The following is a 27007-nucleotide window of genomic DNA, read 5'->3' as shown; positions in this document are numbered from 1 at the left end:
CGGGACGGACCCACGGCCGCAGTGGACCGGCCCCCGTCCCGGTGAGGCGGCGGGCTTGAGGAGAGCCCCGGACCGGGGGGGCTTCGGGGTTGGCCACCACCTGTGAGGGACACCGAACCACCGAGCTGCCCTAGCCCTGCGGGTCTGCTGCCAGCCGGGCTGAGCCCAAACGCATCCCGCAGGCGAGTGATGCAAGTGCACGCCGAGCTAGATTTCTAAATTTTATTATAAAATAAAAGCAGAAATATTTTCCAAAGAATGTATTCACATAATATAAACAATAAACAAAACTAAGGTCGGGTGACTTGCTGTTGATACTGTCGTTTAAGTCTAAACTCGAGCAGCAGATCCTCTTCTCTCAAAGCCCGCTCCTGCCCCCGGTGAATGCCGCGGGCAGCATCTGCCCCCCCCCCCCCACTTCTGCTGGGGCCGGGCTCGGGCCATTGCTTCCTTTCCCACACAGCAAATGGCGAAAGCACCACATGGACAAGGCCGAAGAAGCCGCCTCTCTGCATAGCATCAGCTACAAGAAAGTTACAGAGTCTGCCTAGAGCGTGTCGCTGCTATAACTTGACTACAGCTTTTGTATTCTTAGTTGAAATTGTACATCGTACACCTGCCACGGATACATAACTACAATAGGATAGCGGGAGCGATGCGAAACTTCCCAACAAGCATGTAAACAGCGGCCTTGCGCTCTCCCGTCCTCCCCACCCCCCCAAAAAAAATTACAATGTGCCTCTTCACCCACAGGCCGGGTGACCGAGCAACACCACCGAGAGATTTGGGAAATCAAGGCTGGGAAGAGCTGCCCCACCACACCGCGTTACGGCCTGGCATGAAAGCCACAGGCCCTGTCCGACAGCCCGTCCCCATCTGGGACCAGCTTTAAGCAACCTTCCACGCTTTTTACACCATTATTGCCCACAGACGAGTCCAATGCCTTCCAAACCTGCAGCCAGCCTGCTGCCAAAGGGCACACAACACTTCCACTAAGGAGTTTGTCATTGCTTTCAAAAAGTCTCTGGTAAGATTAAGGGAAAAAAAATATATAAGAGTAAAGGAGGCGCGAAGGAGGGAGCGTGTACACGGTTTTAAGAGCCCAGATCGACCAGGTTGGATGACATGGGGTTGAGGATGGAGTCCTGCAAGCTGTGGTGGTGCATGGGGTCGGCGCTGGGCACGGGGATGGCGCTGGGGCCCTGGGGGTGGCCCAGGCCGTGCAGGGGCTGCAGCCCGGGGTTGGAACTGAGCAGCAGCGCGGGGCTGGAGGAGGTGTGATCCGGGGTCCCTGACGGCGTCTTCTCGTCCTCTGAGCTCCCCAAAACTGTCTTATTCCCGTTCATTGACGCTGAGAGCGGGTTGTGGCTGTTGGAGTTGGAATTCTCGTTGTTTTCCCTATAGGAAACACAAAAGAGGGAGGGAAGTCACCGGGGGGATGCAGGACCGGCGGCTTCCCAAACTCTGCAAAACTCCCGGGCCTCTTCGTCTGGCACAAAGGGCCAAGGGCCACCGAGCTTGTAAACAAGAGTCTCCCACTAGCCCAGTGGAAAGTGTCACTTTGCCAAAACGTCATTTTCTGCCTCCGTCTATCGCAAAGCGTTTACACGGCGTGGGGAGGAAGGAAGGGGGGGAGGAAGGGAAGAGGAAGGCATTAAAAAAAAAAAAAGGCTTTCACACTTGAAAACTGCTCCCCAAGCTGAAGAGAAGCAAGGCCAAGGCGAGGCGGCAGCGCGCAGGATTGCTCCGTGCTGCGGCCCAGCACCAGCCTGCCTTTCGCTTAAGTAACCAGACATTTCCACCCCCTCGCCCCAAGCTCAAAGCATAGCCCGATATGGAAGATAAGGCGAGCAAACAGAGTTAACTCACTTATTTCCCGAGCCCTGGCTGCTCTCCCCAACTCGAGCCGCCGTTCCCGGCGTGGAGGGCGCAGCCCGGGGAGGCCCCGCTCCCTGCGGGGGGAGCCCCGAGCCCAAGCCACCTACCTGGCTGGGCAAGGCGGCACAGTGTGCCGGGAGGGACCCCCGGGTAAACACCGAGAAATCGCTGGAGGCTTGCCAAGCCCATTCAAAAAATGGAATTAACAAAAAAAAAATCCTTTTTTTTTTTTTTTTTTTTTTTTTAAATAAGAAGGGTAAGATGGAGTGGGGGCAACCATCCCGTCAAGGCTAACTCGGCTTTTAGACGTAGCAGCCCTGTAGACACAGCCCTGCCTGAAACACTGAAGGCGTTTTAAGTGGATTCAAAAGCTTCTGCGGAAGCCTTGAACACGCTGTCTGGCAGAAGGGCCCGATTCCGCAGGATTTGCTCAAGGGAAGGGGTGGCCATTGCGCCAACATTTTTTGCTCGGTAAGGGCCGCAGGATGTGGCTTAAGACACACTGCGGCAAAAAAAATAAAAAGAAAGTAAAAATCGAAAAGAAAGCTCTGCTTAAACAAGTTGCTTGGGTGAATGGCAATCCCAGGAACAGTCTGTTTTCCAACGCCTGGAGTGTAATATTAGGTTGAGTGTATTTTTCAATGTCAAAAATCTTATTTGTCTCTGGAGACCTTTAAAATTTGATTCCTCGGAAAAAAAAAAAAAAAAAGAATGGAATAAGTGTAACCTTCATTTCCTTTGGATATGCGAAGGTGAGTCCCTGCTATCAGCAATAAAAAGGATCTCTAACATCTCGTAAAACCAACACTTGCGGGGATTTGAAAGAAAATTAAAGCGCTAGCACCGTTTGGGGAAATGCGTGGAGCAAATCTGTGCGGAGCCCGAACCTGCCGGGCTGCACAGCTGCGCGGCCGCGGCGCTCGCCTTTTCCAAACCTCGATAGGCAGAAAAGCAAAATGCCGTGTCCTCCGTGGCACGGAGGTGCGGGAGATTTCTAATAATCTGTTAATTAACCGCGCAGGCCATACGAGCAGATCGAGCGATCTGGGAAGGAGGCGCAGCGCAGCTGGGACACGCTTTTCGCTTCCTCGGCCCGTCTTTAAGACACTGGGCCGGCTGACGGCAAAGTCCTCCCGAGTACGTGGGCATTAACTTCTGCCGGCAATTAACGGCCCCTTCCCTCAATTTAACGAGAAAAGCACAGTCTCGGAGCCACGGTCGGTATGAGGAGATATTATATATAAATATGCATGCGTGAGCACCGCGCTGGGTGGTGAAGCCGAGGCGAGATTTCACGAGCAAGGGCAGAGAGCTCTGCCTTCCCTCCCCGTCCGCCCGTGAGCGGGCCGAGCTGCAGGGCGCACATTTTGTGGGCGCCCTTCGCAGTGCTCCCCCCGCCTTATTCCATCGCCCCGCCGCTCCCTTTCGGCAGCGGGCAGCCCGCAAGGACGCGCCCCGACGGCACGGGCCCCGCCGCCCTCCCGGCTGCCCCTCGGCTGGTCAAGGGGCTCGGCCGCCTCTCCGGGAGCTTCCTTCCCCTCTGCTGATCCCGGACACGCGTGGAGCACCCACGGCCCTGGCCCGTCTGTCTCCCGGCTCCTCCACCCCGGAGGCCCCGGGCGCGCCGTCGGGGCGGCCTCCGCGGAGCTGGGGGCGAGCAGCGGGGCCGGAGGCCCGCGGGCGCGGGCGGGAGCCGTACCTTTCCTTGGCCTCGGCCGCTCGGTCCCGCTGCCGGCGGTTCTTGAACCAGTTGCTGACCTGGGTGGTGGTGAGGCCGGTGGCCTCGGCCAGCTCCCGCTTCTCGCGGGGGGACGGGTAGGGGTTGTGGGCGTACCACTCGCGGAGGACGCTGCGGCTCTTCTCCTTGAAGCAGTAGCTGGTCTCCTCGCCGTCCCAGATGGAGCGGGGCAGCGGGAACTTGCGGCGCACCCGGTACTTGCCCACCGCCCCTAGGGGTCGCCCCCGCAGCTTCTCCGCCTCGATGTAGTGCGCCTTGAGCCAGAGCTGCTGCAGCTTGGGGTGGTTGTGCGCCGAGAACTGGTGGCTCTCCAGGATCTTGTAGAGCTCGCGGAAGTTGCCCCGGTGGAAGGCCACCACGGCCTTGGCCTTCAGGACGCTCTCGTTTTTGTGGAGGTGCTCGCACGCAGGGAGGGACCAGAGGAACCGCCCCAGCCGCTCGATGTTGCCGCCTTGCTGGAGCACCTCGCAGACGCAGGCCACTTGCTCTTGGGTGAAGCCAAAAGTCGGGAGCATCGACATGGTGAGCCCTGCCCCGCCGCGCACCCTACGGCCGCATAGAGGGGAGCGGCGCGGGGCGGCGGGCAGCGCCCGGCATGCGGGGCCGGCCCCGGGGCGGCGGCGCCCGGCGGGGCCCGGCGGGGGTCACGGCCGGGCGCGGGGGGCCGCGGCCATCGGCGGCGCCCGGCCCCGGCGAGGCAACGGCTTAAAAAAGGCGAGGAGCGAGGAGAAAGCCTCGGGAGCCCGAGCGCGGAGGGCGTTTTCCCCCGGCCGCCTTCTTTTTGTAAGTCCGAGTTGCGAGAGGAACTTTGTGCCTCTTTTGTCTCCTATCTGCAGCGCTCGCAGCGGCCGCGGCTCTCCCACCCCCACCCCCCTCGGCCGCCGGTTTGGGATCTCCCTGCTTCCCCCCCACCCCCCTCCGCCGAAAGATCCCACATAATATAGTGGTAAAGTCCCGCTCCCTCTCTCCTCTCCCTCTCGGAGTTTTTCCCCCCTTTCTTTCTCTCTCTCTCCCCCTTTTTTTAATAATATTATTCTAAGCTGGCATGAAAAGTGATTATCCGCGCTGTGATTGGTCCGGTTATCTGACCCGGGGACTGCCAGGAGAAGACAATAGTTTTAGTCAAATTATTTGCCATGGTGACGCTGTCAATCAGGGGTAACCCGATCTGTTTTGAGGTGGCTCCCCGGCTGGCTTGACAGATTGCTCAGATCCACTCAGAAGCGGCCCTGCGAGCTGAGATATTAGCTAGCGAGGGAGAAATTGTCGCCGTGATTGACGCTGCGGGCACCCACCGGCAGCGGGGGAGCGGGGAGCCGCCGCCCCGTCGGGGCCCCGCCGGTCCCGTCGGGGGGAACCCCCCTGCCCCGGCTCTCGCGGCGAGTTCCCTGCTACAGGCGCTGCCTCGCCCCCTCCCCAGCGCCCAGCAGCAACTGTCGGCGAGCTTTCTGGGGAAGGGGCCTCCCGCGTACAATAGGGACCCTGTTCCCAACCGGGATCCCGTTACACGCCCGCCGTACCTGCCCGGAGAGGGGACCGGCTGCCGGTAGGGCCCGAGCCGTGCCCGCCTGGCTCTGCCGCTCGCCTCTCCCCGCCGGACCCCGGCGTCGGTTTTTGCTCCGCTTCCAGCCCCGTGCCCGGGTGCTGCGCCCCGGGGGACACGCGTAAAAGTCGGGGACACTCGGCGTGACCGCACGGCCCCTTGTCACCCCCTGTTCTTTCCCGTCCCCTCGGTGTGGACGAAGCGAGAGCCGGCTTCCCCTGGGGAAGCGCCCTCGGGGGTCGGCTGCAGTCGCCGGGGGGAGCCCAGGTGAAGGCGCTCGGGGGGAGCCCCTCGGATGCTGATTTCACGGCCCGAAATGTTCTGTTTTGGGGGAGAAATAACACAACCGCCAGCAAGCTCTTCCGACGCCATTTGCAGCCCCACCAGCACGGCTCTGCCGTCGTACGCTCCCACCTTTCTGACAGCCCGCCAGCTGCTCCCCTGCGCCTCCGGGGCTCGGTGAGGCCTCGGAAGCCCCGGCCACGGCTCCCCGCCCGCAGCCCGACCCTCCGGAGCCCCCGGGCCCTGCGGAGCGGCCGGGCCGGGGGCTGGCGAGGCCAAGCGGCGGCGGGCGAAGCCCCCCGGGGGAGGGAGCCGGGGCCGAAGGGGGGCAACGCCTCCGCCGCGGCCAGAGCCCGGCCCGTCGGGGCGCCTGTGCGCACCCACCGGCTGCGTGCGGAGTTTTTCGGGTGAGCTCCGTTTCGGAAGCCCGGTGCCCGCCTACCTGTGCGAGCCTCTTCGCAGCCGTGCAGAAGCCGTGGGAAGCGAGCAACCACCGCCTCGGCTCGCCCGGGGGCGCAGAGCAAAGCGGGGGCTTCCTCTGCAGGACATTCGTTTCCAACGAATTTGGGAACGTCGGTGGCGGATCCGTAAAGCCCCCGTGCTCCAGGCTCCCTCCCCTCCGAGCAGAATTAGCACTCGGCCGCTCAGCGCCTTGCCGCTGGCCGATTCCTGGGGTATTCAAACCGTGCTTGTTTGGAAACGATCGCGTCCCACTCTCCGCGCTTCCCGCTCAGCCGCAGCGGAGGATGGGGCGCAGCTGGGGCCGCAGCGGACGGCCGCGGGGTGGGAGAGAGGATCCGCTTTAAAAGTGTTCCTCCGAACAGACATGGCGAGGGAAGCACAGATCCCGTCTCCCACCCCCGGGAAGCACGGATCCCCTCTCCCATCCCCGACCTCTGCGCTCACTCCGGGCGCCTTTCGGAAGGCAGAATCCGGCGCCGTCCCGCTCCCCTCGGCGGCCGGGGCCGTGGCAAAAGACAAAAGAGCTGCTGAGGTCTGGGCTCCCCTCCCGCCTCCGTGCTACCGCGCTCTGTCGCTGCACGTTTATCGGGGATCTACCTGACTCCGCTTCCTCTCCTTCCATCTCAGAACCACAGCGGCGGAGGCTGAATGGGAGCAGCTGTTCGCCCTAGCCGGAAAGGAGATGTCAAAACCTGTTGCGTGGACGGAGCTCTGAGAAAGTCTCTTCTTAGCTCCCTAAAATGTGAGTACGGACCCTACACGCAAACCCCTCCGCAGACGCTTTCGCTTCGGGCGGCGTTGGCCGGGCGGCGTGTGTCGCCGCTTCCCGGAGCGACTGCAAATTAGGGGCAGCTGGATCCCAATGCTCTGTAACTGCTTTTAACTTTGGGGCAAGAAAAGTCTTCCTATTAGTGCTATAAGAGGGAGCAGATACTGGCTGCGGAGCCCCGGCACGGGGCGAGTCAAGTTGCGGGGGAATCAAACGATCAGGCGAGGAGCTTTTCTGGCACGTGCAAAAGAGCTCGTTCACTGCAGTTGTATTTCAGAGCAAGAGGCAATCGCCCGGTAACGTTTGCCCCCGGTCCGACGGGAACATTTTGCGGGGTGTCTTCGTGCAGCCGCAGCCAAAGGTTTTTCTGGGCTGCCCCAAACTTGCGCCCGGCGCTGCTGGCGCCCGGCCCCGCCGTGCCCGGCGCAGGAGCCCCGGGTTCATCCCGGTCCCGGCCGGGGAAGCGGTGTGACTGTCCCCAGGGCACCCTCAGCAGAGGTCTGGCCCCTCCGGGAAGTCACTGCCGAGGACCAGGCAACGTGCGGGACCGGCAGCGTCACCGCAAATGGCTGTGAAATAGGAAGAAAATAAAAAAAGTTTTTTCTCTCGTAACGCTCCCGTTATTAACCAGGGCGAGGAGTTTCTGAGGGAAGGGGGGGCTGAGCGTGTCGCTTCGTGGGAACTTTTCATTGCACGTTACTGCCTTGTGTCCTTAAACGAGTGCCAGGACAACGCTGCGGTTATCTGAGAATCTCCCTCTCGGCGGTGCCTCCACCGTCTCCTTCGAGACAGCAGCCTGCACGGGAGGCTGCGGGCCCGCACCGCTTCCGTGACACAGCAACTGAGCCTCCCAGCCTCCTGCCTGCAGCCTTCTCCGCGTCCCCCCGACTGCGGCCCCTGTGCCCCCCTCCCATGCCCCGCAGCTTATCCCTTTTACACAGGCATAAACGCCTCCGGCTGTGCTTGGGGGGCAGCGGGGGAGGGAGGAGGCAGAGCGGTGGCTGTGGCGATGGCAAGCCCCCACGACACGCAGGACACTCACGCTCCTGCCGTCGGCCTCAGCTCCCTGCGTGGGGACGGAGGGAGGGAGACGGAGGCTGTCGGTGAGACGCTTTTCTCGGCGCTGGTAGCGAGCAAATGACAAACCCTACAATCCCCACCTCTTGCCCACACGTGCCCACTACCGCGGCAGGGACTGTAGGGAGAGCAAGCGACAAACAACTCCAAGTTTTCGTTTATTTCCTTTTTTCATTTTTTCCTTTTTTTTTTTTTTTTTGGGGGGGGGGGGAAGGGGGGGGGCGAACACAATATGCCTTCCCTTTAAAACCAGGCGACTTTGAAGTGGACGAAACCCTCCAGCAGTTGACCTGCTCTTCCTGCTATCTTTTTTATAAATCGTAAAGACCCTTGCCAGGATCCCAGGCCTGCGTGTGGTGTCCGTTCCCCCTCCTCTTTCACCCCCTCCCTTCCCGGGCACCCCATCGCACACGTTTCGGGCCCCACGGCGGCAGTTTGCAGCCCCCCTCCACACCCCCGTGCGCTTTATTCCCGCGTGTATTGAATTCAGCGTTTTGTTTCAAAACAAAACGGGCTCTAGCCCATCGCAGATGGCACGTAGAGAGCCCGAGATCCTGCCCCGACCGAAAATGAAAACATGACCGGGATCACCGCGAATAACGAAATTAAGACAAACAACAATAGCTTGTTGTTCCGTGATTTGGGGCGAGAGGAGTAACTGGAAGCTTTTTGCAGCGAGCTGCGCGCTGTTCCTCGGGCGGAGCCGCCGAGGATGCCAGCTATGTAGCGGGTAACTCGATTATGCTAAGAGAGGGGCCGGGCGGGGCGGGGGCGCCGGGGTGCCCGGGCGGGGGGTCCCGAGCAGCGGCTGCGCATTTTTCAGGGAGATGGACGGCTTTGGAGGGCTGTCCGAGGGGGTCTCGGGGGACCTTGCGGCTCCGTGCCCCCCTCTCAAGGCTCTGCAGCCTCCCGTGCTCCCCACAAACCCTCCAGCCGCCCCCCCCGCCGGCCCGCTACCTTCGCATTACCCCTTCTCGATCTCGGGCGCGGGGCTCAGGGTTTAGCTTCCTTCACCCTCACCCCCAGCACCAACATTAATTTGGGGTTCTCCCCCCACCCCACAGCCAGGCTCCGGTCCCGCGGCGGTGGGACACCCGTCGGGGGGCGGCCGGAGCCCAGCCAGCCCCCGCCCCGCTGCCGGCCGCGGGCAGCGCCTCGGATGCTCCGCGGCACGGGGGGACTGAGCGGAGAGCTTTACAGACAAGACAACAACAACAACAAAAGGCACATATGGTTAAAATAAGGAGAGGGAGCTTTCCGCCTTAGGGGATTGGCAATAACTAGCCAGAAATGCAGGGCACTGCGTCCAAAGTTCTGGTGGGCTTCTGCAGGATTGACAATTTAAATCACACTACAAGCATCAATTTGACAATATTTGTAAACTTCTTGTTTCCAGGGATCTTCTTGATCAGAGATAGACCAGGTTGGTATGAGCTCGAGCCACGAAGGTCTTTTTTTTTTTTTTCCTCCTCCTTTCCCCTCTTCCGAGTTGATGAATAGCGATCAGGTTTCTTTTAATGGCTGCCCCCTATTCTCACAGCCTCCCGCAACTAACCCAAGAGCCTGTTTCCTCGACCTCAGTTAATTCCACTGATTATTCCAAGATGATGAGGAAAAGCACGAAGATTGTTCGCTGCTCCTACTGATTCAAGGCATTTTTGTTACCATCTCCATCCCTGGCTCATGGGGATGTAACCGGGGAGTATTTTTAGGAACAGGCCTCCCTTCCTCTCCTTCTCCCCTCCCTCCCCAAGCAGCTGACATCTTCACGGCCTGTCCCCTGCTTGGTGGCCGTGCGACCCCCGCCCTCGGGCTGGGGGACCCCTGGGGCTTGGGGAGGGTCGGGGCACTTCTGGGCGGGGGTCGGGGCGCCGGGAGGGCGTCGCCCCGAGGGAAACAGACCCCGAGCCGCCTCCTGCCATGCCAGTGGGATTTTGGGCTCCCCTATCCGAGGCAAACCGGCCCCCCGAACCCGGGCGGCGTCGAGGCCGGCCCCGGAGGGCCGGAGGGGGAGATCCGCTCCGAGAAATCTCACTAGAGGGCTCTAAGGCTCAGCTCCCAGCGCTGCCGAGAGGAAGCAGGGCTTCGTCCTTGCTGTCCCGCCGGCTTCCGGACGACCGGCAGCAGGAGCCTAAAACCGCCCCCGCGCCGTCCCCCAGGTGGCTCACGCACGTCGTGGCCACGGCCAGAAATCCTCCGTGGTCTTCTCCTCCTGCCCTGCCCCACCACGGGCTGGTGTCCCCCCCATCGAGCACAGCGGTCCCAGGAGGTCCCAGGGGGTCCCACCCTCTCCCACACCTCTCGCACGGCAAAAGCGAGACAAGCAGTCCCTAGAGCATCCCCCACTCCCATCTTACAGTTGCCCTCCGACACAGGTATCCTCGGCAAGGATCGGGGAGCTAGCAGTTTTTATGGACCTGTGGGATTTTATTTTCACCGCAGGAAGACCTTGCGTGAGTTCTTCCGTAGTCTACTGAGCAGTGTGCCCATAAACACACCTACCGGTCAGATACTGCAGCACTGGGACAAGCTGAAATGTAAGATACTGATAGCAAGTAATGCCCATAGATATATTAGTGTCAAAGAACACTAACTGACTTACCTGAAATCTGTTTTCGCTGGGGATTTCTTTCCCACTTTAAATAATTTCTATAATTTGCCGTTGTGAATAAATAAAACCAAACAAGACTCTATCAGTTAAAACCAGAAGAATTATTATGTGCAAGGGAAAAACTTCATAAAAGGTCATGTGTTCAATTTGTTTTAACTCCCCAAAATTTTTTAAGGAGTAAGAACATGCATTATTTACAGAAATTAGGAACTGCAATTTAGTTTGTTTGTCATGTTTTGCAGTTCTCTCAGAAGCTTTGTACACAGATCAAAACTACAAGGAAAAGCTTTGTGGGAAGTTAGACAGATTAGATAATTTAACAGCATTTTAAAGCCGATCCACTTTCCAGTGGAAAATTTGCTGCTTCTGAACTTGTGAAAATGTTCTATATTTTCCTCCTGGATTGATTAAGCCTCCTCTTTCTTGGATTAATTCTGTCTCTGCCCTTTATTGTCTTCTTCCCTTTATTTCATGGGTTCTTGAACGAGTTCAAGTGCACCGTGGACCTTTTAATTCCCAGAAATATTCTGTAATTTAAACAGACCTGGTGTCCTATTTCATTCCATCTTTTTATAGTTTTTTTTTTTTTTTGTCATCAGTTTTATCTTTGTTCTAAACAGAGACTTTAAGACTAGTCTTATATTGACTTGGTTGATTATTTAACGTGCAGAAAAGGCCAGTCCAGTGAATGCTGAATTGTTTTCAGGCAGTTAAGCTACTAAAGCAGGAAAGGCTAAGGCTCTATAACTTGCTGGTTAAGAAATAATCTTCTACTCGGCTGCTATACGCTTTTCTATTTTCTTCAACAGCCTAGTCGTTTGTGCATGGTCCGGTGTGTGATGGTTCCACCTCTCCCCTGGAAGCAGATACCAGCAGCAGTGGACACCACCACTGCATACTGCACAGAGGGGCATGTGCTTGAGTGTCACATTTGACTGTCAGCATGCTCCCAGACACAGCTTTGGCTGTGATCTCTCTACAGCAGTGGCTGGGGGTGTCGTGCCCATCACTGATTGTTCCCAAGCTGCTGTCTGAACTAGATTGTACCTGGTTTGGCTCCCTCTATCCCATGCTATTCCAGTCCTCCAACACCATCCCAGGAATCTTTGCAGTCCCAAGTACTCCTCCATGACCTCAGTCCACACTCTAACAGTTCTTCATGCTATTAAAATATCACTTGAACAATTTACATTGCACCATTTATATTATCTCTAATACTCAGAACTAAAAACCCACAGGAAATAATATATATTTTTTGAACCACAGAGGCACTACTTGGAATTCAAATACCAAGTGACCTAGTCTGACAGCCAAAGAATTGTTCCTAGCCATGTTTCACTTAACAAAAGGGATACATTTTAACCATCTTTGCAAGAAGGGACTTTTTGAGTCCCACCTTCTTAAAACTCCTTATTTTTTCATTCTTCTAACAGAGTTTAATCAGTGCTTAAGTCATTTCCAGTAGTTTCATTCTCTCCATAAGTTGCAGAGGAAGACCAGATATTTAATGTAGGGCTAAAGATTTCACTGAGTGACAGAGAGTTGCAAAGCATGGGATTCTTGTATAACTACCTCTTAATTTTGGTATATCTGCTACCTTCTACAGCCAGAAAACAATCAGAAAAATATTTGTTACAGTGTGTGTATATATATATACATATATGTGTATGTTTATGTGTATTTATATATGTCTAACTGTTTTAATTAAGATTTGTTTAATTTTACTTCAGGGAAAAACTGAGATTGTCATTTTAAAAAAATTCTAAACAGTAGAATAACCACATCATAGTAATTTAACTTGATAAACATTTCCTTAATTATGAGGTCCTGTTGGTTTCAGTCACATAAGAGATCTGGTGGAAGAAAGGAATAGAGCATGAGATAAACTGGACAAAGCCCAGGAAGAATTTTACAGACTAAAAGGATTTTTCTTTCCTCTTTTTTATTTTATTTATTTATTTTTTTCTCTCTGATCAGCATTCTGAAACAAATACACTTTTGGATGAGGGTGTTATGTTCATGTTTATTTTCAAGTGGAAGAAGGTTGGCAGCAGCATTTGGCATGCATGGAAGAAGTCTGGGATCTGGGCCTTATAGTCATCGTAAAGAAGTGAGCTTCGGCTTCCAAGAAGAGAAGAAAGTAAAGAGGTATAATTGGGTGAGTTACTTGAGTTATGATGTGGAAGCTAGAGTGTAATAAGCATGTTTAATGTACATAAGGGAAGGAAAAGTGCTCCGTGCCAAATTGGATGCCAGACTTCTGGCTGGCAGAGGTGAACAAGCAGTATGAATTCAGTAAGGAGAGGGCTGTGCCTGAAGACGGTTCTCCTAACTCATCGAACTGCTCTTTGAGCCATTTGACTAGAGAGAGCAGAAATGGGACTGTTAGTGTAATGGGTCAGAGCAAAAAGAATAAACAGACTGCAAAACAAAAGAAGCAAACACAGTCCCAGTGACATCCCAGAGGAGGCTGTAGATACCACAAATGATCCTGGGACTGCTGGAGGCCAGCCCAGGCTGGCTGCAGTGGTCTCTGGCCTTAAATGGGATGAAGTCTTCAGCTGAGTGAGAGACTCCTGGAGGGATGGGAGAGGATGAATTCAGTCCATAAAACATCTCTTTTCTCTACAGCTGCAGAAAGTACGAGGAAGCTACATCATGGGCGAAAGTTTCAGCTAGGGACAGTTCAAGGAGAAAGAGTGTGCCTGTGGTCACCCCAAAATCCTCTGTGGCCAGGAGCTACAAACAGGGAGGGAGGAGCCAGGAGCATTTTTATTTTCACAGATTAATTTTTAAAGGCAATAGTCATGTTTTTTTTCCTCTAGCTGAAAAAGGATCTGCACATCTCTATTGGATCAATAAGCCATGGCCAACTCCAAGACAGAAGTGTGCAATATAAATGTAAAGCACTATAATTATTTTCAGGTAATTAGAGAGCTTGTACTTTGTTTCACATTCTCGAGAAATTTGTCTAGGGGTTTCAAACTCAACTGACCAAAGCCTTTATGTTGATTCAGTAATCTACCTCTCAAAGAAATCTGAGACCATCGATGGACCCCATTTCCATCTTGTTAAAGATGCTTTGTATTTACCGTCATTAATCGTGCAATTTGTATTTGCGTAAACAGTAAAAGGGGAAATATCCCAAGTGTACAAAAGTTGATGGAAAGCACCACAACAGATCTGTGAGCTCTGGACTGGGATTCTGAAGAACTTGAAAGAGTAGGGGGGAAAAAGGGGTTTTGGCATGAAAGAACTAGTAGAAGGGGGCTTACAAGAGAAAAAGTTTGAAATCTTCCAGTCGTGTTGAAGAACTTCCCTTGGGCATCTTCCAGTTAGGCATCTGGCACACTGACTGACCATTTAGGATGGCACAAATCTTGGCAATATTGCAAGAGTAATATTTTCATGAGGAGGAACTGTTACAGAACAATGCAAAGTCACTTTGGTCTTCAATGTCAGGCAGGCATCTTAGGAAGATGAGTCACTTTATTATTAATTATGACTCTTTAAAAATGTTTCTATTCCTTGGGGACAAGATGATGAACATTTATCTGTCTGGCTATGTCTCTTAGAGTAATCTGAAAGCATCAAAGAAATGCAAGATCTTGTTCCTGGTGTGTATTTCCTTTGGGCTAGTCTTTCAGGACTCCAAAAGCTGTTGAGATATGGTCGATATTATGCAACCTTCAACAATAAAGCAGATGTACATTGTTCTTCTTCTTTTGAGAAGTCTTATTTTGATCTCTGGAGACCCACAATGTGATCCTCACTCAATCATTTTGAGCAGAAAGGGAACTTTTCCAAGGCACTATAGAAGCAGCAATGTTTAGATGATCATTATATGTAGAGTTTGATGAAGCAGGCACTTTTCCTGCCATATGTTAAATAAACAACTGGTTACTGTGTACTGTGTGGTGATGCAGGTTGATACTCTGCTGCTGAATAATATGATGTCATGTTAAGACTTCAACTATTTCCTTATATAGTCCTCAAGAAATAGGATTTTTTTCCCCCATCTGAAAATTCACAGGCAAATATGCAACTGATCAAATCTTGCACAGATGCTAACATCCAGATGCATGTGTTTCTGCGTGGAAGTAATCTATAGCTAACAGAACTCTTGGATAGAGAAATCCAGTAAAAATGCAGATTAGGCACACATAAGTTAAATATGTCTAACTAGTGTGCCAAGAATTTATAGTTTTATGAAATCTGTATTATGTACAGATCTCTCAATATTTTCTTCTAAAAAGTTTTCATTAGTGTACAAAAGGGAGGATGTGGATTTCTGTAATAATCAGAAGAACCATCTTATTTCATGTACAACAAACCAAAATAACCACATGACCTTGTTTCCTTGGCCTCCCTGTCTGTCCAAACTTCTATTAGAAGTTAGCACTTGAGTAATCCTATCTTTTAATAATAAACTATAAAATAAAACCATGCAATTTAACAATAATAATGAGTAGTAAGTTGCATGCTGGGTGAAACTTTTTGAGTGAGACTATCCAATATTTTCTGTGCTAAAATGCTTAGATTCATAACAGATATAGGAAGAAATGCAAACACAGGTATGTGTTTTCTTTTTTAAGTGAGAAAATACATACATGTGAGTAGACTCTTGTCTTGTTCAGCTTGATACACCTAATATCCTCAGTAAATTAGGAGGAACTATTTTAAAATAAGGGAACAACGGAAGATATCAGAGCAAATTCAGAGCTGAAACCGAGGGTTAATACTTGCAGGAATTCCAGCCTGCATTCCTTACAAAACTTCCATGTAATTTATCAGCCAGGGGAAAGAAAAGGAAAAATTTCTTTGTGTGTGCCTATGTATGTTGTATGCATATATACGTTAAATATACATATGCACAAACGCATATATATGGACTTTACTTAATCTTTTTATAAATAAGGCCTAGTCTTTGCATCTTCTCATTAAATTAATGGGATTTTTGCTAAAGTAAGAGTTCTGAATACGGTTGCATCAGACATATTTCTTTAACAAACAATGAAACATGCAATAGAGTTGACAAAACACATTCTGTTGTTGTGGAGCTACTGAGCAATTGGAGCCAGCAAACAGGTACTGGAGGAAGGTGTCTGTTAATACATAATATGTTCTTTATCTGTGTGTAAAGTGTATATATATATATTAATTGTCAACTGTTTTATTGAAAGGTTTGGTAGAAAGGTATGTAAATGCAGATTGGATTTTCTACAATACCTTCACTGAGGGCTCAGATGAGTTTGGGTGATAGACCAAAGCAATATGATCATCTGAACTGGATTCTTATTAGAGAAAGGCCTTACAACCTTGCTCATGAAATCCCCCTTTGCTTGCTTCACTCCAACACGGTGTATTTTTCATGCACAGATGATCACTGACTGATCACATTACTTTCTGGGTATTTTCTGACTGCGGTTCAACCTCAGAAACAAAAAGGAGCAAAGGAAAGCTGACAAGTCCATTTGCTTTATGTGACTCCCCCCTTCAGTCACACAAGAAAAGGCCTTGCCGTTTTAACCTGGGCAGCTGATGCCTGGATTTTCTCTTCATATGTATTCTCTAAAACTAAACCGTGGACTCGAGAGGAAACAAGCTTAATATACCATGTGCTTCCTATTTGTTGAAGGTATCAGTGCTAGAGCTCCCTTGGCATGCTAAAATGTGAACATTTTTACAGTGTAACAGATTATGGAAGCTGCTCTTGATAAATTCCAGTAACAGCATTTTACACTCCACGTGCTCCTTTCTGTGAATGACAGATTGCCATATTAGGTCTCTAAAGAAGTTCCTGACAAGGGTGATTCAGCACATGAAGAAAGTCGACTATGTGTCTAGCTCAGTGTCTCTATATTCCTTAATATATTTACTTGGGACTGCAATGTTGTTCTCTCCAGTGTACCAGAGCGAAGAGAAAACTGTTCAGCGTGAGACACTCCTTCACACCATTAGGTCCTCTGCTGAAATAAATCTAAAAACAAGCATATGGATTTATTTACCTCTCCTCTGCCCCTGACTGATTCTAAAAATGTATGGAAAAGATAAAGTTCACTGCATTTTTTCCTTTTGGCTGGGCAGTAGGAAAAGGGACTATGGCAGATAGGCTTGGGTAGATAATGTGCTTGGTGGGAAGAAGTGGGTTCTAGAGATTAAGCAACCTGCCTAGTAACTACTAGAAACCTTTATGTTGCAAATAGAACAACCAGGGCAATGTATCAACTGATGCTGTATTCTGAAGGTGGTTTTAGTAAAAGTCAGTTCAAAACCTTGCCCAGTAGGATTCTGCTGGGCATGGAAATCACTGCTGGTTTTCAGTGGATATTCAGTTTATTTTTCAATGGATATTCAGTGGAACTGATGGGAACAAAGTTTGAAGACATAAATATATAATTGTTTGTGATTAACTAAATACTTAAAACATGTATCATTACCTGTTAAGTGCTCTCTAAATACAGCACATAGATTTAGTTGTAAATACTGGAAACATTGTGCCTGATTTAGAAACATTAAGAATAACCCAAGCATTTCTCAAATGCCCATTTATAACTTTGCTCAGATCTCTGTTTTGTGGTTTATTCTTCATCATTCAAGGTGAACACATGAGATTCCATTTCAAGTTTTAACTTAATAGCTTCACTTAAGAAACAGGAGAAAAAGAATGTTATATGAATTAAATGTCACATATGATTTGGCAAATCACTTTCAGGAATTCCGTAAGGAAGAGCAGAAAAAAAATACACAGTTGCAGAGTTAGAAGCAACAACGAATAGTGTCGTTACCGTCTAAAAGCACACACTTTTCAGTCAGACTTGGCTGGTGAAATGTAGAAGCTTAATGTGGATTACAGTTTTTAAATCTTTCAACATCAAAAAATAGAAGAGATGTAGTGTGTTTTTATTTCAGAGCACTTTGCATGCAATCTCAAGATAAATGGTAGAGACTGATTGTTTTTGTACCCGTGCCAAACATTGTCGTTAGGTATTGCTGTTTTGTTTCATCAGCCAGATGAACTTATACAGGGACATCGATCAGGTACCTACATTTAAAAGAACACACTGTCAAATTAGTGGATAGAAAGAGCACATTAGGAGAGAGAAATTATCTGGTGAAAGATTTAAAGACTGACTCACTCGTGTTTTGTTTCTTTAAATGTGGGGTAGTCCCCTTTCATTTTCCATTTAGCACAAACATTCGCAGACTCCATTAAAATATCAGTTTTGTAACAAACTAGCTGGCTCAGGACACACATAAGCCTCCTTGGAAAAAGCACAGCTCCTCTTCTTACAGATTCTAGATGACTTTAATATTTGGGGCCCTGAGCTGGGCAACCCCACTGGCTGTCTTGGAGTTCACTTGTGTACTCCTGTAGTTCACTGTGCTGCAAAGCCGCCCAATGCGCTGCAGGGGGCTGGTGGCTGCTTCTCCAAAGGGTTGGCATGAGGAGGGGGTGCACAGCCCTTGAAAGGACACAGGATATATTCTAGGACAACACACATGCATGCACAAAGGTAGGAAAACTGTCCAGCTATTGTTTTCCCCTCTTTCCTCCGAGATGCTCTTGGAACATAATCTTGATTCTCACACTTAGGGTCAAGGGAGCAACTCGTGGTTATAATGGAGGGGTGAGCAGCAGGTTGGAGAGTGGGGGCACACAGGAGTTAGGGCAGATCCAAAGGAGTAGAGAAAAGAAGAACAGGGATTAAAAAAAAATCAGAACATATAACTGACAGCATTTCATCTTTATTTTGGTAACACTGAATAATGTTGATATTTGTGTTGGCTAAAAGCCCTTGTTCTTCAAAAGAGTTTTTCAAAGATATTTTTTTGAAAAAGGCAGACAAAACAAACAAGCAAAAAATCCCTAAGCCACTTGTATTCCATGTCTTTTAAGTCTTTGTCTTAGTGGCAATTTCTTAGTGTCTTTTTATCAAACACTTTTTTGTTATATACAGTTATTTCTAGACAGAAAATAATTTCACTTTATCTTTGGTAACTTTATGATATCTGTATTTTTCTGTGTATGCATTTATACATATGTCCAAAACCCAGTGAATCCTGGAGCCCACCTCCATCCTACACAACAAGACCAGGCCACTGCAGGCTCAGGCAAGAACTACACAACTCAGGCACCTCTGTGCATTGTCATCTTGGTAGCAAGTGCTGAAAGGCTCTTACTGATTCTTGTGAGAATCCCCCAAGGCACAGTGTGTTGGAAGAAGCATTTAGCTGTAAATAGGGTCTTTCCCCACATGTGCATGCCTGTTTGCTGCTGTCTGAGTAGCAAGACATTATTGCTTTGTTGCAAAGCCATAGTTAAGGAGCACAACAAATCATTAAGTGCTTCTGTTGCACCCCAAAGCTTGGTAGTACCCAGACAGTTGCCTCCCCAAAGCCAGGCTTTACGGCTCAAACACACACGTTGTACAGAAAGTGCTCTGTATAAACTGTCAGCTTTGAAACCAAACACTTCCACACCTAGCCTACACTGTAAATCAAGCTTTGGTGCTACTTTCCAGTCAGCTCCATTACACAAGTAGTTTGATTTAATTCAAATGTTTTATGGCAGAGATGTATTTTAGTTAAAATGGTATATTTTCATGGAGTGGGGGATAAAACAGGACAATTTTATTCATGAAGTGAAAGACTACAAGATGGTAAGAGACAGGTATAGGAGTGCAGGTGCAGTACCAAATCCCTACCTGGCTGTCTCAGTACCTTGGCTTGGTGCCTCGATTCCCTCATGTTCAGCTCTGCAGCAGCCCCACAATGTATCAGAACTTCCTTTGAAGGCTTTCACTTTTGATATAAAAAAAATCCACCATTTCCATTAAAGTATGCAAAATTTTGCCCTAGGTCTTCTGAGAGTGAAAAGAGCCAGCACCCAAGCCTACTGTGCCATCCTTGTTTCCCAGAAATAATCATTCACCATTAAAATTATTAAAAAGAGTAAATGGCTGAGATGCATAAGTTCAAAATCGAAGTATTTCCTTTGATTGTTTAAAAAACTCTGCTTTAATTTGAGTCATATATATTTTTTTCCTTTTACAATTTTGAATGCTGCATCTTACCATATGTGAAATGTTTCTTAAAGGTGTCAAAGTGACTTGTCATGGGTTTGGAATGAGAACTAAATTAAATGTCCATACTGTAGCATACTTATATAAATAATGAGATATTCCAGTATAAACCATTCATTTGGCAGTCATTTCTACATCAGCAACTACTAAGTGCTATAGAATTCCTGCCTAACTTTGACACATGCAAAGAAAATCAGGAAGGAAAATGTGTGTGTATGTGTGTATTTTATAGAAAAAGACAGCCTCTTGTATTCCATTGCCACGAAAGTGTTTCTAACTTTCTTGGAAATAGTGCAAGAGGTTTAAGAAAATTCTCTGGATTCACAGCAGAATGCTGGAGCATTCAACTGCCTCAAACCACACTCCAAAATTTGTTTCCATAATTTAGAAACAGAGAGGGTGGAAATGGTTAACAAAGTCATTAAAGAGTGCCAACAGTGATTTATTATGGGTGATATAGTTTCTTTGCTTTTAAGAAAAATATATTAAATAAAAATTCTTCATAAAATAAGAATTTTTTCCTATTGAATATTGCACAGAATTTGCTTTATTAGTGTATTATATCACCACATTGCCAGGTCTGGCATTTCTCATACAAATGATGTTTCAAAGTGCTAGCAAAGCTTGCGAACTGCAGTGCAAACCATGTTAGGAATAAAGCTTGTACAGAAAGACAACAGTAGCAAAGATCCTTTTTGCTGGGGTTCTGGAGATAGTTAACACTGTAGGACCCTTTTATTCTTCATAAGCTGCACAAGCTTGTGTCACTCTAGACTAACAATAATCAAAACTGGATACTGGATATTTAGATCCAATCTTTCCAACAGCCTAACTGCTTTAGGCCAGTTTTTAGGTTGCGAGTCTTTCTCATGCGGAGATACATGCAAACGTAATTTGAAAGAACTGGTGGTCAGTGAACCTTGTCGTCTAGGTGGATTTTGTCTCAAGAAACATCAGGTGTCTGTTAAAATAGCATCCAGATTTGTCAGCAGCAGGCCTAGGGACTGATTCTGCACCTATTGAAGGGAGTGCTCCAGGTTCCCAGTCTGCCAGAGGCCCAAAGTGACCATGGACCTTTCTTACCAGTAGGGTTTGAAGGGTTTAAGTCTGTAACATGATGGTTGGGATGTGAGAGGGAACTTTTGCTGGCACCAGACATGGAGTAGCTGTCTATCTGTCTGTCCTTATATTTGCACATGATTCGTCTTCAAAAACTCTCACCAATGCCTTGAATGATCCCTGAAATCTCTCAGGATTAAGAAATAAAAAACCCCAAACTATTCCAATATTTGTATATGCTGTGGTGACTTAGAAGATTAATATCATTTGGCAAATGATGGTGTCAAAGTTCATAAATGTAGCTAATGGGTATTCAGCATGTAGCTTTTCAAAGGCTGCTCCATGTTAACACAGAAGTGTTTCTAAGTAATTTATGGGCACAATACTGTTAGCTTCAAAACTATAGTTAGTTATGTGAAATCACAGACTTTCAACAAATAACTTGATCTAGCATCGATCTTCATTTAATCATGCAAAATAAGACTGTTTTACATTTTTGTTGCAACCAATAGCTGAAGCTTACAGGCAGAAAGCAAAAGTTGTGCTACACTCTTTACAACCCCATTCTCAGTCTGTCATGAAGAGAAAAAGTCTGTCTTTTTGTGGTGGAGTACGAGGAACAGCAGAGCCCCAGCAAGGGTAGTGGTGTAACTCCACCACCCACCCATGATCTGGGTTACACCTATAGCATACGGAAGTACATGATGGCAATGAACTTCCTTAGCAAAATATATGCCTGTCCTGTAATACAATATTTTTAAAGGTGTTTAGGCACCTTATTCTGTGTAACAGTATACAGGAAATTCAGGCTTCCCAAGATGAATCTAAAACATTAGTTACTGTTTCTTGCAGCCACATTGTTAGCCAGGCACCCCAGACCATTTGAGAGAGTAAGAACATGGAATTTGACTAATTGTTAATCTGGACTCTAGAGGTATATTGGAAAAGCAAATACTCACTTCTTACATGCTCTTCAGCACCCTTCCAATAACAGCAGGATTTTTTTCCTTCCATCTGCTAGGGATAATTTACTGACAGCTTATTGCTCACTTGGCCATGGGTTCTGTGGATTTCATTAATTAAACATCTATTTCTGTAAAGATTTTAAACTTGTATGAAGCAACAAAATTGCTCTGAGCTTTTTGCTTAAAATCCTCTCTGACAAGCAGTCTCACTAAGTATTTCCTGAGCTAAACTCTGCTCCTCTGGCTTAAGAATATGTATCAATAACTCAGGGGTACAAATGTGCCAAGGGGTTGCAATTATCCTCAAAACAAACACTGCAAAAAAAAAAAAAAGACACAAGTTAAGTCATAGAAAAACATGATTAAGGCACTCCAACTTACCTTGTCCAATAGTGACTCTATTGAATAATGATATATTTATGATGAATGAATAGCAGAATTTGAAGCCTAATTTTTTAAAACTGCTTAGATTTTTTTTTCCTTAACAGTGTCATGACTCAGAGTGGAATTAAAACACAACTAGAGCTATGTTGCACAATCATGTTTTAAGCAGATTCATCTCAGAGCATGATACATCCCACAGCCTCAGGGAAAAAGCCTTCTGAGCTCCTGCTGCCTATGCCTCACTAAATAAAATGCATGAACACAGGTAGTGCGACAGCTGTGGGAAGGACTGTTTCAGGGTACTGAAGTGCTCAGAACCTCTGCTCCACCTTCACTTCTGAAAATGGGCCAGATGGTTCCTGTTTCTGAGACTTTTGGGGTAAGAGATGAATGGGGAAAAGATGGATTATGTATTGGCTACTGATTCCAGCACTGCAGAGGTGAAAGTCAAGTAAAATTTGTTAGTTTATTACATAGTCATAGTCTTTTTAATGTATTACACTCTGAAGACTTTTTCAAGTCCCAGAGCAATATTTTGATTTGTTCATTTGAAAAAAATGCAATCTAAGAATGCTCATGGAGATCTAATATTTTCTAGTGTTAGCATTTTTATTTTTATGCAGCCCTACTTTCCCCCAACATTTTATTACTCCATTATTTTTAACTAAGTTCTCACTGTATTTCAAGTACATTTAAAGTATAGAAATGGCAAAAACTGCTTGCCAAGACTGGTCAAGATGTCACAGAGATACAAAGTCCCACATCCTCCCACACTCCATGTCTAAACTATTGTATTTTCCATCCAACACATGCAGACACACACACACACTCAAACACTCATGAAATATGTAACATGCTGACAAGATCTTAAATTAATAAAACAGGTATAGAATAGAATAGAGTAGAATAGAATAGAATAGAATAGAATAGAATAGAATAGAATAGAATAGAATAGAATAGAATAGAATAGAATGGAATAGAATAGAATGGTGTGGCATCGCATGGCATCACGTGGCATGGCTTGATGTGGTGTGGCATAGCATAGACTAGTTCAGTTAGAAAGGATCTGATCTCATTGAGTCCAACTGCCTGGCAAACTTCAGGCCTAAGCAAAAGTTAAAGCATGTTATTAAGGGCATTATCCAAACGTCTTTTGAACACTGACAACACTTATTAAACAGCAACAGTTACCCCTTGGTTTCCCCTTGGCTCTTAATATATTTCATAGTGCCACGTAGAAAATAGTGGTGGAGTCAGATTCTCAGTGCCATAAGAACAGAAGAAGAGGCTCAGAGTAAAAAGAAATGTGGCTGGGGTTGCAGAGCTGGCTTGGACAGTGGGACAAAACTTGCTGTACTGGACACTATATGGTGATGATATCCCCTTTGGGAGATTTTTGTTTGTTTGTTTTTCATACTACAGAAGTACTCTAAGCTCTTGCCTCAGATGTTGAGAGCTTTCTGAATCCTTTCAGGATCATCCCGCACCTCTTAGGTAGACCTTAGAGAAGTTTACCATACAGAAATGCAAACTTACATCCCCACCACTCAAAACTCCTTGAATGGGAGCCAAATGATGTGCGATCATGAGAAAGAGAAACTGATCCATAGGTATAGTCAGGGTATGCTTGAAGATCACTTCTACACACAAATATTTACTTCCAAGAGACGCGGAGATATACATTCTGCAAGACATCAAATTACTTTCCAGTACGTGTAATCACCCAATCAGTGTTGTTGATCTGATAGCTGCCTGAAGTATAGGTTACAAAGAGTTATCACACTTTTCTGGCAGCACTGAGTGGAGGGAAAAAGCAGTAAGAGAAATGATCTATAGTCCTCAATTGCATGAACTTGGAATGGTAGATAAGAGGCAGATCCATTATTTCCATCTGCAGAAGGCAGCCATCTTATATCTCCATGATCTTTACTGCAGATAAAGGTGAAGTAAATCTCTTGCCTTACAGAAAGCCCTCTGTCCCCTTGGTTCTGAGCATAAGCTCCCCTGGCAGTGTAACAGGCACTATATTGAAAAAGCAGACTTTTATTAATGCCTCCCAAAGAGAATATGCATTTAATCATATGCTTCATTTTAAGTTTGTGCCTGAACTTCAATCACTTTCTAAGTTTGGATGTTAATGAAAATGCTTTGTGGGACCAAGCCAGTAATTCATAAGCATATTTATAGCTATTATTTCCCAATTCACTCAATTTCCAACCAATTCTTATTGGCAAAGAGAGGCACAGGGTTTTCTGTCACAGCTAGATTTACACAACAACAAAGGTCTCCCTTCAGTTCCTCTCCAATAGGATTGGATTGATTAACTATGCTACTATTTATATTTCCTTACCTGCCAAGTATATGGCAATGCAGAAATAGGAAAAATTATCCCGATGTGAACATGCGGACAGCAAAGAATGCCAGAACAAATATCATCCCTGAATATGTAATAATTCCCATTTCATTTTGTTTCAGGACACTAGAATTTAAGATGCATCTCCCAGACAAACAAAGAAAATGCCAGTTTCTAATTCAAATTGGCTATTTCTTAAGAAAATACTTTGAACACATTTACTAGAAAATAGTTTTGCTTGAAAAGTAAATTACACCATTTTATTTTTTCCCCCAGCAGTGTCGGATTTGACCAAGGAGAAATGAATGGTGCATTTTCAGAAAGGTAAGTAAGGCAAGCTGAAGACAAGATATTCCGGGGGACCTTAGGATCTTGTTTTAGAATTAGGATTCCAAACTAAAAGTGCAAACTTTTACTTGTGTTATGAACATAACAGAGTTGAGGAACACAGGCTACTGCAACACAATGCATATTATTTTTGGCTTCTTTTCAGTTTGATGTTGCATGTGGAGAAATGCTGATGAGTGCCAGTGAAGGAGGGAAAAGAAGATGATACTCTGTGTTGGAAAGCCAATTTTCTTCTCACTTTTCCCATCCCTCACTCTAATTTTACATTCCCATCATTGATGCTCTAGATATGCACCTGGGAACTTTATGTATGAACTTGTTATTATATATGGATGTCTTTCAATTACAGTGAAACTTTGCTATGGATGTACACAAGGAATTGAGGCAAGCAATGACAGAAAATTGAAAGTTCCATAGCCATTTCCACTGAGATTTAACGGAGATCATTTAAATAGCAAGTAAATATGTTTCTCTGCTAATTGCAATATCAGTAGCATCCTCAGAAACTGGGACTGAGATTAGAGCTGAGGTTTCAGATATGTATTGCAGAGGGAACATGATTACCTATTTGCTATATCCCCCAATCTCATGCAAAAAATCCAAACATAGTTAATACTGAAAAAATTGTAGATAAGAGTTCAAACCAAATCCTAAGAGCAAACACTGGACTTTGAATGGTTTGGAGCAGAGCTTGGAGCAATATTTCATACTCACATCTTATACCCATGGAGGATGAAATCAAAAACCTGTTTCATATTTTCTTTGAATTATGAGAGTTCAAAATCCCGATCATAACTTTGCTGATCAGTAGATATATATTCATTGGCATTAGCATTTCTGAATGGATTAACTCAGCCATTGTGAAAAACAGATTCTGCAGTTTACTTAAAGATAAGCATGAGCAGTGTCAGGTCAAACATTTTGGAAATTTTCCAACAGAAAAGGCTCGCTCATGGAAACTAAATGTTCTGTAGAAAAGCTGTGAATTTGATGAGTCTATTGAAAGGAAGCCAGCAGGCATCTGACCAAAACCTGACAATTTTTCTGTCAGTTCACCTATCTTTCTTTTCCCTCCCAGGCAATACCAGCCTCCACAGCCTCACATGGCTCTGAAGAAGGACTGAGAAAAAGCAGAGAGTTTTGGACTTCTGGGGAGCACGTTTTTTTCTATTGCTCCAGAAACTCACACTGACGGTACTTGACTGTCCCTCAGGTGAAGCACTGTAGAAGTCTTGCACGTGTTTTCAACAACAAACATGAAATTTTCCTTTCAAAATATTCTCTGTTCTCCCATGAGGAGATATTCATTTGTAACAGGTATCTTTGCTTTGCCAAAGCTCTACCTCAGAGGTCACTTAGTGATGCAAAAAGTGCAGTCTGGAGGTCATCGAGGTCTGTGAGCGTACTGCCAGGATCAGACCCACTGGGAAAGGCGAGCTCAGTGTCTGCTCCAGCTTCTCACTACATGTGGGGATGGGGCAGGCAGGTCCTTGGTCTGGGGCCAGTTCCTGTCCTGCCAAAGAGGCTTTGAGGGCAGAGCCATGGGGTTTATTTGTGTACCAGAGAGAACTGCTCAGCAGAGGCTACCAACTGTTTTACAGGCCTCCTGGAAATAAGTGGCAGTAGTTACTGAGCTATGCTAGGTATGACCTCGTGACCTAGCAGTGGAAGGCTTTCTATATAAACCATTTACTCAAGCAAAATTATGCCACAGGAAGGAATAGGCTGATTTTTCACCACCTCTATTTATTATAACCATTATTAACTTGTTCCTTGATAACTTGATTTATGAAGTTTGTGACAAATTGCTTGCTTAATTGAAATATGTCAGGTTTCTAAATATTGAAGTTAATTATTCCTCCTTTTCTAGTGGAAATTGACCTTTAATTGTGCAATATTAATCCACATATTTTATGAATTATGTGAAATACCATTTTCATTGTACAGAGAAGCATGCATGTGTTATTGTAGTGGAGTACAGTTACATAATTATTTTTAATTTAGGATATCAGTTTAATTAAATACTTGCAGAAACCAAGCTTTTTCAGGAAATTTGCAATTACAATCAATTTGAACGTACAGCTACATTAATATGGTGACAAGCCCAATAATAAAAACTAAGAAATTATGGGCAGGTGCTGAACAGATGTGTAAATAGAAGGTCTCTGCATGGAACTTTGTTATATATCATTTTGAAAAGAAAAGAAAAAAAAAAACCCACTCCACCCTGTTATCCATAGCCAGTCATATATGCAGTTATAATCAGTCAGAAAAAAAGTTAGTTTGAGTTTAGATAAATCATTTAAAAACGTATATGGCACTTATGCTTTCATTTTCTGTTTCTGGAGAGAAAGTCTAGTTGATTGAAGACTGCTGCTCTACTGTACTCAAAGGGTCTGCCGCACTATTGAAATATATTCTTCTTTCAACACATTTATGATGAGTGGGTTTT

General features: G+C 46.8%; 1 protein-coding gene and 1 long non-coding RNA gene across 6 annotated transcripts; one reads left to right on the top strand and one right to left on the bottom strand.

Annotated features, from left to right (window-relative positions):
* Window positions 1-315: 315 nt before the first annotated feature.
* Window positions 316-4137, bottom strand: SIX2 (SIX homeobox 2). 2 transcript variants are annotated; one of them, XM_050710048.1, is made up of 3 exons: window positions 4081-4132; window positions 3578-3996; window positions 316-1398 (listed from the first exon to the last, which is right to left on the bottom strand). In XM_050710048.1, exons 1-3 carry the CDS (start codon window positions 4129-4131, stop codon window positions 1095-1097), a joined length of 774 nt encoding a protein of 257 aa, XP_050566005.1. In that variant the 5' UTR covers window position 4132; the 3' UTR covers window positions 316-1094. The 2 variants fall into 2 exon arrangements, with proteins under 2 accessions (XP_050566005.1, XP_035414635.1); XM_035558742.1 differs by having other exon boundaries at window positions 3578-4137.
* Window positions 4005-27007, top strand: LOC118256484 (uncharacterized). Of its 4 annotated transcripts, none has more exons than XR_004781241.1 (5): window positions 4005-4138; window positions 6531-6645; window positions 12395-12518; window positions 24484-24531; window positions 25634-27007. It is a non-coding gene; the product is annotated as an uncharacterized LOC118256484 (long non-coding RNA). The 4 variants fall into 4 exon arrangements; XR_007708136.1 differs by having other exon boundaries at window positions 12338-12518; XR_007708137.1 differs by lacking the exons at window positions 24484-24531; window positions 25634-27007 and adding exons at window positions 13186-13285; window positions 13378-13993 and having other exon boundaries at window positions 12338-12518.

Source organism: Cygnus atratus, chromosome 3, assembly GCF_013377495.2.
Source record: "Cygnus atratus isolate AKBS03 ecotype Queensland, Australia chromosome 3, CAtr_DNAZoo_HiC_assembly, whole genome shotgun sequence".
Taxonomy (NCBI): domain Eukaryota; kingdom Metazoa; phylum Chordata; class Aves; order Anseriformes; family Anatidae; genus Cygnus; species Cygnus atratus.
This window is presented reverse-complemented; position numbering and strand designations above follow the sequence as displayed.